The sequence below is a fragment of the Coregonus lavaretus genome, assembly GCF_964263955.1.
Source record: "Coregonus lavaretus genome assembly, chromosome: 13".
Classification (NCBI taxonomy): domain Eukaryota; kingdom Metazoa; phylum Chordata; class Actinopteri; order Salmoniformes; family Salmonidae; genus Coregonus; species Coregonus lavaretus.
This window is the reverse complement of record NC_140000.1, coordinates 6,628,574-6,641,004: the sequence shown is the minus strand read 5'-3', so window position 1 is coordinate 6,641,004 and position 12,431 is coordinate 6,628,574. Positions and strand designations below refer to the sequence as shown.

Sequence of the window (12,431 nt, the reverse complement as noted above, 5' to 3'; positions counted from 1 at the left end):
TCAAGGATGACCAATTTGTAAGTCGCTCTGGATAAGAGCGTCTGCTAAATGACTTAAATGTTAAATGACCAATGGAAACAGGATGCACCGGAGCTCAATTTCAAGTCTCATAACAAAGGGTCTTAATACTTATGTAAATAAGGTTTCTGTTTTGTATTTTTATATATATATATATTATGAGAGTATGTAACACCCTATGAATGAGATACTGTCCCCTGTGAGATCCCTTTATTCTGTTTCAGTCAAGCAGTCAGAAGGACAACCCATGGGGCTTTCTTTAGCTCTGTCTCCAGGCTACGACCCACCGGTGCTGCTATTGCTGACACTTTATTCGCTCTGGGTAGGCCTGGGTGATACACAAATCATGTAGGCCTACACACACCCATTTCGCAATAACACTAAAGAGGTCTAAACCACTCTGATAAAAATAACAGCGGAAGAAAACATGAAAGTCGTTCTACTGTACTGCTACGCTGTTAGTTAAGAGTGTTGGGCCAGTAACCGAAAGGTTGCTGGTTTGAATCCCCGAGCCGGCAAGCTGGAAAAATATGCCGTTCTGCCCTTGAGCAAGGCAATTAACCAACAACTGCTCCCCGGGCGCTGATGACGTGGACGTCGATTAAGGCAGCCCCCCACCACCTCTCTGATTCAGAGGGGTTGGGTTAAATGTGGAAGACACATTTCGGTTGAATGCATTGAGTTGGCCAACTGACCAGGTGTTCCCTTTTCCCTTCCCTTTACTGATGACAGTCTCCTGATGCCTAATCTGAACGTTCTGAGAACCTTCCACCTACCCAAGGTGGAGAACCCTAGCTTTGATCAGGATAATTATATAAAAGGCATGCAAAGACAAACACACCATCACCACCAAGCCATCTGAGATATCAGAATATGAACAAATGGCGAGCGCAAACACTCACAACCTGTCATATCCTCAAAGGCTCAGATTGAACCATTCACTGTGAAACAAGTGCTGTATCATGCTAGTCAGTAAACCAACCAAGTTACTCAAACTGCTTCTCTCTTGTTCTCACTCGATCCCCGGTTCCATTTTAGGACAGCCAGCTGAAGAGAAATTGATACAAACCCAACATGAACCCACTGTGTAAACTCCTGGCTACTTGTAGATTGCAATCTAGGCCTATATAGTAATACATTGAGGCCACACACGGTTTTGTATTGCTATCCTTGTGGGGAACAAAGAATTGATTCCCCTCCAAAATCCTAATTTCCCTAAATCTTTACCTAACCCTTAACCTTAAACCCTATACCTAAAATAGCATTTTTCCTCATGGGGACCAGCAAAATGTCCTTGTTTTATTATCCTTGTGATGACTTCTGGTACTCACAAGGATAGTTAAACAACACACACACACATAGTATAAAATGTTAAATAAAAAAAGGTAGTGAAGCATTTTATTAACCGTGAAAGGTAGACTCAAGGATGTAGCAAAACCTACCAAACGCTGAATAGAAACTATTTTCCGTTTCACACTACTGCCACCCACCTCTTTTGTTTATCTTCCCCTCTCTTGCTTCCTGTCTCCCCCGATCGCTCTTCCTCTCTCCTCACAGACGTAAATAGACTTACCGTCTGCAGCACATGCTCTCCTTCCCCCTTCTCCATAACGGGGAAGAATCACCGCAGGCAGGGTTACTTCTGTTCTTACTGCCTGCCCTCCCTGGATGGGTAGGAATGTAAATGTATCCTAGGTGTTAAGCTTCCACTGTGCTTATGTGCGTTTCAGAATCTATGCATCTCCCAAAGAGCATCCCACAAGTGAGAGAAGAGGTGGAGAAAGAAAGAGTGAGAGGTGCATGGAAAAAAGGAGACAGACCGATGCACTCTAGTAACCGGCTGCTCGCTCAGCAACCAATCCAGTCAGGCTCTATGATATTCTAATGTCCTCCATCAACCAATCTCCATCTCAGTCTGGCTTACACACACGGTCTTTCCACTTCAGAGAGAGGGAGAGATAAAGGCGGGGGTTGGCCATTAAAGAGGTAGATGAAAAGAGGGGGGCTTTGGAAGAAGGCAAAGGGAGAGAGAGAGAGAGAGAGAGATGGAGTTCCTCAGGGTCCAGTCTCTCAATAGGTTCATTATTCCGTTCCTGATAGCAGGGACGCACTAAGTCTGTGTGAGGGAGACGTTCAACACCATGCAGAAAAAGTAAAAGAGTACATGTTTTTAAAAAGGAGCAATAAATATCATGGGTGAATATGGCTGCGTTCACACAGGCAGCCCAATTCTGATTTTTTTCACCACTAATTGGTCTTTGACCAATCACTGATCTTTTCACATCTTTTTCAGATCTGATTAGTCAAAAGACCAATCAGTGAAAAAAAGATCAGAATTAGCTGCCTGTCTAAACACTGCCAATGCATCCTGAAAGAAAAACTTTTCTGGAAAGGATTAAATTGAAATAGTGTGAATCGACTACTAACAGGTTCTGTCACTTGCTGACGAGTGGTACAGAAAACCCTACACTTGCTGACGAGTGGTACAGAAAACCCTACACTTGCTGACGAGTGGTACAGAAAACCCTACACTTGCTGACGAGTGGTACAGAAAACCCTACACTTGCTGACGAGTGGTACAGAAAACCATACACTTGCTGACGAGTGGTACAGAAAACCCTACACTTGCTCCCTCTCACCCTCTTTGTTCTAAGTGTTTGCATGCTGTCTGCGACAGGGGGAAGTCAGTAAGACTAATTTGCATGACGACTCACTGTACTCAACAGGGAACTGAAAACAGTCAGAGGAAGAACCAAATGAGACAGATAGAAAGCAGCCTCCGCCGTGGGAAACATAGCCTAACCTTAATACACCAAACGGAACTCAATAGACCATGAAACAACGAACATGTCCACTTCAGCTACAGTGTAATAACAGGTCAAGGGGTCCCTGTAGAGGCAGTTTTCTGAGCCTCCAATCATAGTGACATCCTGAATGAGGCAGGTCTGTGTGAGTCATAGAAAGTCCATTAGAGACCCCATTTACATCTGATAGGAAAGGTGTGATTGTGGAATTCATTCTGTGCAATTCACCCTCTTCTGAAAGTAAAAAAAAACTTTTTTGTCACCTCTTTTAATAGACTAACATTTGGTTTTGATTTGTCCCAATAAGGTCTCTAAAGCAGGGCTCTAAACCCTCCCGTCCTGTAGGTTCACTTCAACCCTAATCTAGCGCACCTGAGATTCTAATAATCAAATTTTAATTGTCACATACACATGTTTAGCAGATGTTATAGCGAAAGGCTTGTGTTCCTAGCTCCAACAGTGCAGTATATCTAACAATTCACCACAACACACACTACCTAAAAGTAAAAGAATGGAGCACCAGACTGCAGTAGGCCTCAACCTGCTGAGCTCATGACGGTGTCCACCAGTCCCCAGTGTGTGTGGGACTGAGTGCTGACTTTCCCAGTGTGTGGGTGCCAGTCAGCTGGCTTTACCCCTGCCTTTGTCTGCTCAGCCCTGCCAGCACCAGAGCTGCTGAGTGTCCAGACAGGCACAATGATGCTTCCTGGTGTCAAAGCTCCCTTTAGGAAGGGCTTTACATGTGCCCACTTACCCACCCATTTACAGCAACACTTTTGACCCAAATCAGAGTTGTAAAGGGTAAAGTTTGTAGTGTGGGATTAGCAATCACAGATGATGCCCACTGTAATAAAGCAGCCTTGAGCCTGGTAATTAGCTAGTAACTAGTCTGCATATCAACAACGTTAAGAGATTGAGACTACTAAAAATCTCACAGTTACCATCGAGTTAGTCTGATAATTCAATGTCTAGTCCAGACAGCGTCAGTAATGGAACCTTGTCTTGAACGTGACAGCATTGAGCACTTCAAACTTTAAAGACAATCACAGTGATACTACATAACATGCCCCACACACACTGTCATGTTGTTGTGTGTCGTGTAGAGGTCAGGTCAGGTTCCACACGCAATAAGATAAGCTTTGACGCCCCAGAGTCTACACAGCAAGGAAGCGTCTTTGGGTTGCTATGGTATTTACCTCAGCCAAACAGGTCTGCAGCAGAGGCAGACCAAACTCATTAGGGATGCAAGTTTCAAGTTTTACTAGTCGTATGCACGGGATATACATGGTATATACCAGGAGTTCCAAAACTTTTTTCGTCCACGACCCCATTTTGATATCTGAAAATTCCCTAACCATGTGAAAATAATTATGTAATTGTCTTGTCATGAAAGGACCATTATCTCACCACCACTAATGAGATGGGTGTGCTTGATGTGGTCCTCTGTAGCTCAGCTGGTAGAGCACGGCGCTTATAACGCCAAGGTAGTGGGTTCGATCCCCGGGACCACCCATACACAAAAAAAAAAAAATGTATGCACGCATGACTGTAAGTCGCTTTGGATAAAAGCGTCTGCTAAATGGCATATTATTATTATTATTATTGATGCATGTCGCGTCAGAGCTTCTCAAAGTCAGGGGCCGTGGTCAACAGTGAGCACCTCATCTCTGGATCGATCCAACCTGGATCGATATTTGGTGGTGTTAATGAACGAGAGCACTGCTGAATCCAGCTTCACACAGATATGAGCTGGCGAAGGGTACCATGAGTTTGAATGCGCTGAGGGAGACGGCAGAGTATTATTCCCTTTGAGTCAGGAACCAAAACTCCTCCGTAGTGACCCGTGAATGCGTCGTCTGCAGCGTTCGGTCACAACAGCTCGAAAGGCCCTACTTGACTGTTGCACTTGAATCATTCCGATTCAAGCACAGCGGTCAATTGTGGCCTTTTCCCACGATCTAAGGGCAATCTCTGGTTGATTTAGATTTGTAAGGTTAAGCACATTACTATGATTTTGAGATACAAAGACGATTTTGGGGGGGTTTAAATTCTCACGAGACCCCCTTTTCATATCAGGCGACCCCGCATGGGGTCGCGACCCCTCGTTTGTAAAAGGCTTGTATACACCTTCCAACAAAATGCTTACTTGCAGGTTCCTTCTCAACAATGCAACAACAATAATAAGAAATAAAATACATCAATACAAACAAAGTAAATGGCTCAGTAGAATTTCTTGTTTGTTTTGTTGCATAAGTATAATACAGGAAGGCACAATTTATAGTCCAATATTTACACGTGTTTTTGGGAAGGGGGCAAGTGTTTACATTGTGCAGTATTCAGCAAACATAATAAGATTCTGGTAGCAGCAGTTGCGGCGGTGTATGCGTGAGGGAGTGCATGTGTGCTAAGGTGAGGAGAATCAGAGCAGGTGGTGTGAAAGTTGCTTTGTGTAAACCTAACATTAAGTTTAGGCCTTGTTTGTTTTCAATTGTCCTTTCGCCCTCTCCAAATGACCCACTAGAGATAAGGTTGTCACAAGAGTGCAGTCCCACAAACGTAATCAGAAAGCATCACCAAGGAGGCAGAACACAGTGGATTCCAATACTCATTCACAAACTACATGTAATCGGCAGCATCGTTTTACTATACAACGGTCTACTGTACCAATAGCAACCTATATTCAAACCAGGTGAATATATGATCTGAGGAAAGGTGCTGCGTCATACATTCACATGGCAAAGTGTGGGAAATGGGGTTATAATTTCCCACCACACCTACTCAGGTAGCCTAGCGGTTAGAGCGTTGGTCACTAGTTCGAATACCCGAGCCGACAAGATGAAAAATCTGTCTACGGGCCATTGAGCAAGGCACTTAAGCCTAATTTGCTCCAGAGGCGCTCTACTACTATGGGTGACCCTGAAAACAACACATTTCACTGTAATTGCACCGTGTATGTGACAATAAAAAAAAAAAATTTAATGCATTTTTTTTACCCAGGTGTAGGCTATGTGTAGGTTTATAACAAGTCTGGTCCTGTTCTTTATTAGCGATTTGACATGTCTGCAACAGACCATATGATCTAGGCCTAGGCTTACTTAGTACAAGTGGGGTTATGTGGCGGTAAAACCCCAAGTTACCAGCTGGGCTCTTTTCTGGTCTATAGCCCATTTGAGGCTGTACTGAGAGAAATAGTAATTGCGTCTTTCTGTAGGCACTAACTCCGCCATTGGTTCGTTGGACAAAGCCTATAGACAAGTTTTTGAGCCGTTTCCGCTCTACTTCCTGAACTCCTCCCGTCGATGCAATCCAGTTCCGTTCTGCCGGGCTGGGTTTGTTTTGCTAGCTAGCTCCGTTGTGCCGACAAAGCACTGATATCGCAGTGACAAAGAGGATATAAAAATTACAATTACAACATGAAGAAAATTGGTTCGGGAACGACGTGTGCGGTAGTTGGTTGCAAAAACTCGAGAAAGCACCTGAACGAGTGGTTAGATAGAGAGTGCTACGACCACAAACCAGCTACAAAGAGGCAATGACCATACGCTCCATTGTTAACATTTTTTCGCAAGCCTGATACCGACTCGGAATCAAGGACCTGGCTGAAGGCATTGAATCTAAAGAAACCACCCCTCAACGTTTTTGTTTGTTCCTATCACTTTGTTGACCAAAAACCTACCAAGGATAATCCTTTCCCAGAGTTGTGGTTGGGATACAATCGCCCTCCCCAGCCAAATAGGCGTCAACTCACCCAGCGGACCACTGCCTCCTCCCAGATAAAGAAACGCAGACTTGAATCTGAGGGTAAGTTCAGCAACTTTAGCTATGAAGCTGACAATACTGTTAATTATGAAGAAGTTGTCATACATTAACATTGCTACCGATATTTTGCTAAGGCAGTTGATTGTTTTGGAGATGTGACAAACAATGCCCACGATAGCTACATCATTAATTGTGTGTGTGTGTGTGTGTGCCTGCCTGCGTGTGCCTTAGTCTACATCATAAATACAATGCAAGGTGGCAGGCTGTTGTGATGATGATTGTGTGTGTGCGTGTGAGTGCAATGTTGTAGTACACATTTTTCCATTGTGATGTTTGTAGTGAGAGGACTCTATGCCTGCATTAATTTTGCTCCATCCATGTTTTCTCTTCCCCTTTTTAGATGCTCCAGAAACCTGTCAGCCTGTCTGTGAGGCCGAGCCTGCTACACCAAAATTTCGAGATGCCCAGACCCAATGGGTAGCCAATGTCCGCATACATGTGGAAAGAGCAATCCAGAGACTGAAGGTGTTTAAGATTTTATCCCAGAATGTTCCCATCAGCATGGCACCGAAACTGGACAACATCTTAACCATCTGTGCTGGCCTAGTTAACCTGAAGAGTCCACTGATCAGTGAGGTTTAGAATCTTGCCCTATGTCCCTGTCTACAAACACCCAGCCATGTTGTTCATTAAATACAGATAAACACAACAAATACTGCGTGCATTGTATTTTTAAATATTATATATGAATATTTTCATAGTGATGTAATTGTGTGGGCTGCTTTTGTATTTTACTTTTTAATACCTGTTGAGATTAAACACACAATCTTTCTTGTTGAAGCCATTTGTTTAGTTTCCTCAAAACAATTCATTAATCGAGTGTTATTTATGTACAGTATGAGCTTACTATGAATTATGAACTGTGTTAAAATAAATTGTAGCACTCTAAGGATTGAAATTACATCAAACTTTATTTTCACTCAAACAGTAGGCACACTGATATATTGCACAGCATAAAGAGATCATGTAAACAATGGACATCTGTTGGCTCCTGTGGGCATGACCTAAATAAGGCAGTTTATTTTGGTTTTAAAATGCTGAGATATTTACTGCAGAACTGTAACCTTCCCTCAACAAAATCATCAACAATTTTCGGGAGCATGTGGGCAAAGTAGAATGTGCGCAGCCTTATGATATGCCCCTGGACAAAGCCTTGGTCGTAGGGTACTTCGATTTCTAGGTGCTCAGTTTTGTTCCAGATCACCAACCTGGAGTGCTGAAGCCCTGTGCAGTGCATCCCAATTTGTACCTGCTTGTAGTAGCCTTTTGGACCATTGCAGGCAATATGGTAATCTACCCTATCTCCGTTTGCCACAGTTGTGATTTCGCAGTTCTTTGTTGCCAAAAATTCTGCAAGTGACTTGTTTCCCATCACAGGTGATTTGATCTCCAACAGAATGTCGTTGTTTATCACTCCATCGGGAGATGCTGCAAGCCACGGTTCCTTTTCGCACACCACTAAGCCTTTGGTTTCAATGCTGTTGCCCAGAGTTTCCAAATAGTCCCTTGCAAGTTCCTCCCCCTCCGCTCCTTGACGGGTTGCGGCATTGCCACGGAAGGATGGGTGTAAGTGTTCTGACAAAAACTTGTCAGGCGCCGTGGTTGAGCGAATGGGCACCTTTCTAGCTGTGCTCGCTGTGATGCGCACTCTCCGAGCATTGTCCGTCTGTGCAGGCACGCCCGGTTTTCCCCTGTCTCACAGCATTTTCTACCTAGAGAGATATAGTAAAAACAGTGCATAGATATTATAATGGGTTCACTGCACACATGTCATATGATGTAACACGAATATGAAGAAAATGCGTTATTATCATAATTCAATTCAATTATGAGCGCGCTTATCTAAACGGCACCTAAAAGCTGTCTCAAAGAACCAGCAAAAGTAATGATTATGAATATGTAAAATATTGCAATGAGACATTTTAATTGTTTATTCATAAACAAGTGTTCGGTTCATGCATAAGCTCCAGTTCAGGCCGGAGCCTTATGTTGTCATTATCTATTGTCTGTCTGCTATATTAAAATTAAGATACAATTAATACAAAACAAAATTCGCTTTAAAGGCTTTGTTCTTTCTGTTTTGAGGTGTCTGTGAAAGTTTGAAAGTCTTTAGTGCCGCTTTCAGAGCGCTCACGTCCGTAATGGAGAACTGTCGTAGGCCTAACATTGTTTTTTCCTCATAAATGCAAACACGAAAATTAAAACACAAAATAGTGTTTTTTTTTTAATAACAAATTTATGGATTTATAGCGTTTTGAAAAAAAGACATAGGCCTAGGCTACAATGGTCAAATAATTACCTTCCACAGGATCGCAGCTGAGTGGGAACAAGATCTCCCTGGTCCAGCAACACACGTACATCCCGCAGTTTTGACTTCTCCAGCTTCAGTTACCAGCACCCAAGCATTATGCCATGCATTGTTCAAACACTGGCTAGGCTCTACATTTGCTTTCAGATAAACAAAACGATCATGTTTGTATGACATGACACAACCGACTTTGTTGCTGTGCAGATATTGATATGCCTCGGAGGCTTTCAGATTGTCCATTGCTTTTCCATCTATTGCCATGGATTGCACGAAGTAGGAGCAAATCTTGCTGTATGTTATGTTGGGCCACGTCGTCATGTTATCCTCCCAGTTCTGCACTGAATTCGGGTGGAGGAGAGTAACGCCATCTCCAGTCAAAGTAGTAGAACCGTGTTCCCAAGCTAGCGTCGACATCGCTGTGTTTACACCGGCAGACGTTGTGTAAACAACTTCCGGCGGAAATGAAATGCATTTGTGTGGAGTTATGGCGCCACCCGTGATACAGCGCGTAAACTTGTCTATAGGGGAAATTAATTGCGGTTTTTGCATAAACACCGAAAATAAGGATCTGTTGCAAACACAGGCTTAGGAGATCTTATATATGTTTTGTTCTATGAGAATATTAATCAGCTAATGTCAATCTTTGTGAATTTTGATGAATTCATGTAATTAAAAAAAAAAACACAAAGCACAAAGGTTTCATAATTCATAAAGGTAATGTTAACTGACTACTATGATGTGGTCCAGTCAACTCGACCAAGTTCTGGCCCGGATATGGTCCATCTCTCCCAACTGCACACAATCATCAGGGTCTTATTCATTAGGGCACACTGTAGCAAAACATTTTGCAACAGAAAATAATGAATTAATATGACACTGCTGAACTCTTATGTCAGGAGGAGAACATGGAAATATCCCCCTGTGGGGACAGCATGGGAAACTGCCTTTCAGATAACTCAGTATCTTCAACGAAATAATTTGAGGTCAGGGATCCAATAGTGATGAAACGGTGGATTTAAACACTGAATGTACCATAATAAGTTGTATCTATAGTAAACGTCCTGTAGCTACGGTAGAGAGAGGGGAAGACATGAGAGACAGAGAGAGATTGAGAGTCCACGAGGTGATACCCTCTGACCACCCCGGGCGCGCGCACATGTCCTTATAATAATAATAATAAAACGTTTTTCTCTCCGTTTCAACATATTTTGCCTCTGAATCACCGCTAGAGAGACCGACGACAGCTAGGCTACTTCCTGGCACACACATGGTACCCAACAACAATTACGAAGGAAAACATATTTGCATACCTATGTCTCACGTTTATACCACGTATGAAGTAACAGCAAGGACGTTGTTTCCTACTGTAAGTTAGCTAACTACAAGTTTAGTGTCACTTCCATCTCGATATGCCTTGGTGGCAAAGCGTAAATGAACCCCCACCCCCATTTCGTGCCCATTCCTTTCTCTTGAGAAATGCGCCCTCAACTGAACTGCTAGCCACCAAGCTAACAAGTCATTTCCAGAAACTTTAGAAAAGGTTAACAAAACAAAAAACGTGACCACAACTTGGTACTTACTGATGTCAAGAGGGGTCGCATCTGTTCACTTGCCTCTTCTTCCATTTGTCCAAATTTCTGTCCCCTATCCTCTGGGAGAATTTGAATATCGAATACCGAAATACCCCTTTTTGACGTGTCACGGCCACTAACACGCCTGACTGGCATTTTTACTAACCTAACGTTGCGATTTTTACATTCAGAGCATAACCCGCCCTATTTTGATTGGCAGTTTATGTTCTCCTTTCATATCCATTAGCCGGTCTCCTTTGACCAATGATAAGAGCGGAAAATACAAATGAGCGTGTACGACACGCCTATCCCGGAGGGGCTAGTGACAAAGAGCAAGGATGCTGTGTTGATTCAGTGTCTGGTCATTACATTGTGCTACAAGTATGATGCTGTATCTGTGAACAAGTCGCTCTGGATAAGAGCGTCTGCTAAATAACTAAAATGTAAAATGTTTTACCAAAGCCATGCCAAGGCTATTGATTTAGCTATATGGCCTATCTCTGGTTTTACTGTCAAGCTTTTTGGCACATGAGTTCATCTGATTGTAACACAAAATAGTGAGCACTAACTCATATTGGTTTTCTGAGACACTTGACCCCACCTTTGAAAATCTGAACAGCACTTTATATACATTTTCCAAGAGTGATGTTGAATTTATTGTAAGTATGCTTCCTAAAGCCACTCTAACAAGGTGCATATGGTGGGAATCTGTCATCAGTAACTACATGTATTTGGTGCCTGTAAGGAGTTTATGAGAGATTAACTGATTCATATTCATGTAGAGTTTGCCCCCTGATGTTTGAGTTGGCAGCATAATCCTGACAGATTACCTCAATACTTCAAGATCATTATTGTTCCCAAGGCTAGAGTTTGAATCTCCTTAGAATAGTCAAACAGGGTTTGTATTTGAGAAATAGTCATTGAAAAGCAATTTTTTAAAACTCTGTTCGGAAATATATGCTCATAGTGGCTTAAAAAAGAAACAATCAATCGCTGTGTCACCTCTTAGAGTAAGCACAGTTGTTCTAAGAAAGTCAAAAGATAAAGTGCATAAAACAGGCCTACATATAAAAGTCATCTGAGCACTTTTAGTCCCATGAAAATACATGTTTACTTCTGATCATCATCATCTCGTGGACCATGTAAACAGAGTAGTTTTGTAAAGTTTTTTTATTTTACCTTGGCAAGTCAGTTAAGAACAAATACTTATTTACAATGACGGCCTACACCGACCAAACCCGGACGACGCTGGGCCAATTGTGCGCCGCCCTATGGGACTCCCAATCACGGCCGGTTGTGATACAGCCTGGAATCGAACCAGGGGGTCTGTAGTGACGCCTCAAGCGCTGAGATGCAGTGCCTTAGTATGGGACTCCCAAACACGGCCGGTTGTGATACAGCCTGGAATCTAACCAGGGGGTCTGTAGTGACGCCTCAAGCGCTGAGATGCAGTGCCTTAGACCGCTGCGAGTGGCGCAGGGTTCCATTCCATTGCAACAGATAAGGAAAAAGAATGTCATTAGATTATCCACTGATATGGAAACCACTTCAGAGGTGTCAGATGTAGATGTCCACTGCCGCATGCATTCCCAATGATCAATCAGGATGGCAATACAAGTGTGTGTGTGTGCGTGTGTGCGTGCGCATGCGTGTTTGTGTGCGTGTCTACTGATTAATAAGATTGGTCCCCACATGCTGGGAGGCAACCCTCTAGGGACCAAAGGTGCAGAGTCTGTAAACATTGTAATCCCCTTAACTTGGTATCAGGTTATTTCTATAGCCAGTTACTGGAAGTGATGCTGTGGCATTAGAAACGCTCACTAGGGGTTCTCTTCCTACAGGTAGGAGGTGACTTAATACCTGCTTCTCTCTCTGAACATCAAAGGTGACCTTAGTTGGATCAACATTTAT

At 43.0% G+C, this 12,431-nt stretch overlaps 1 protein-coding gene across 2 annotated transcripts in view; it reads right to left on the bottom strand.

The window, feature by feature from the left end:
- LOC311140404 (sodium bicarbonate cotransporter 3-like) overlaps positions 1-10,676 on the bottom strand; it is a gene marked incomplete at both ends in the record, with an annotated part of 64,112 nt that extends 53,436 nt beyond the window's left edge. For both annotated transcript variants that reach the window (XM_084175443.1, XM_084175442.1), the window contains one exon: positions 10,530-10,676. In XM_084175443.1, the coding sequence (XP_084031569.1) occupies positions 10,530-10,676 (147 nt within the window). The remainder of the gene's footprint in view (positions 1-10,529) is intronic.
- Positions 10,677-12,431: the final 1,755 nt, after the last annotated feature.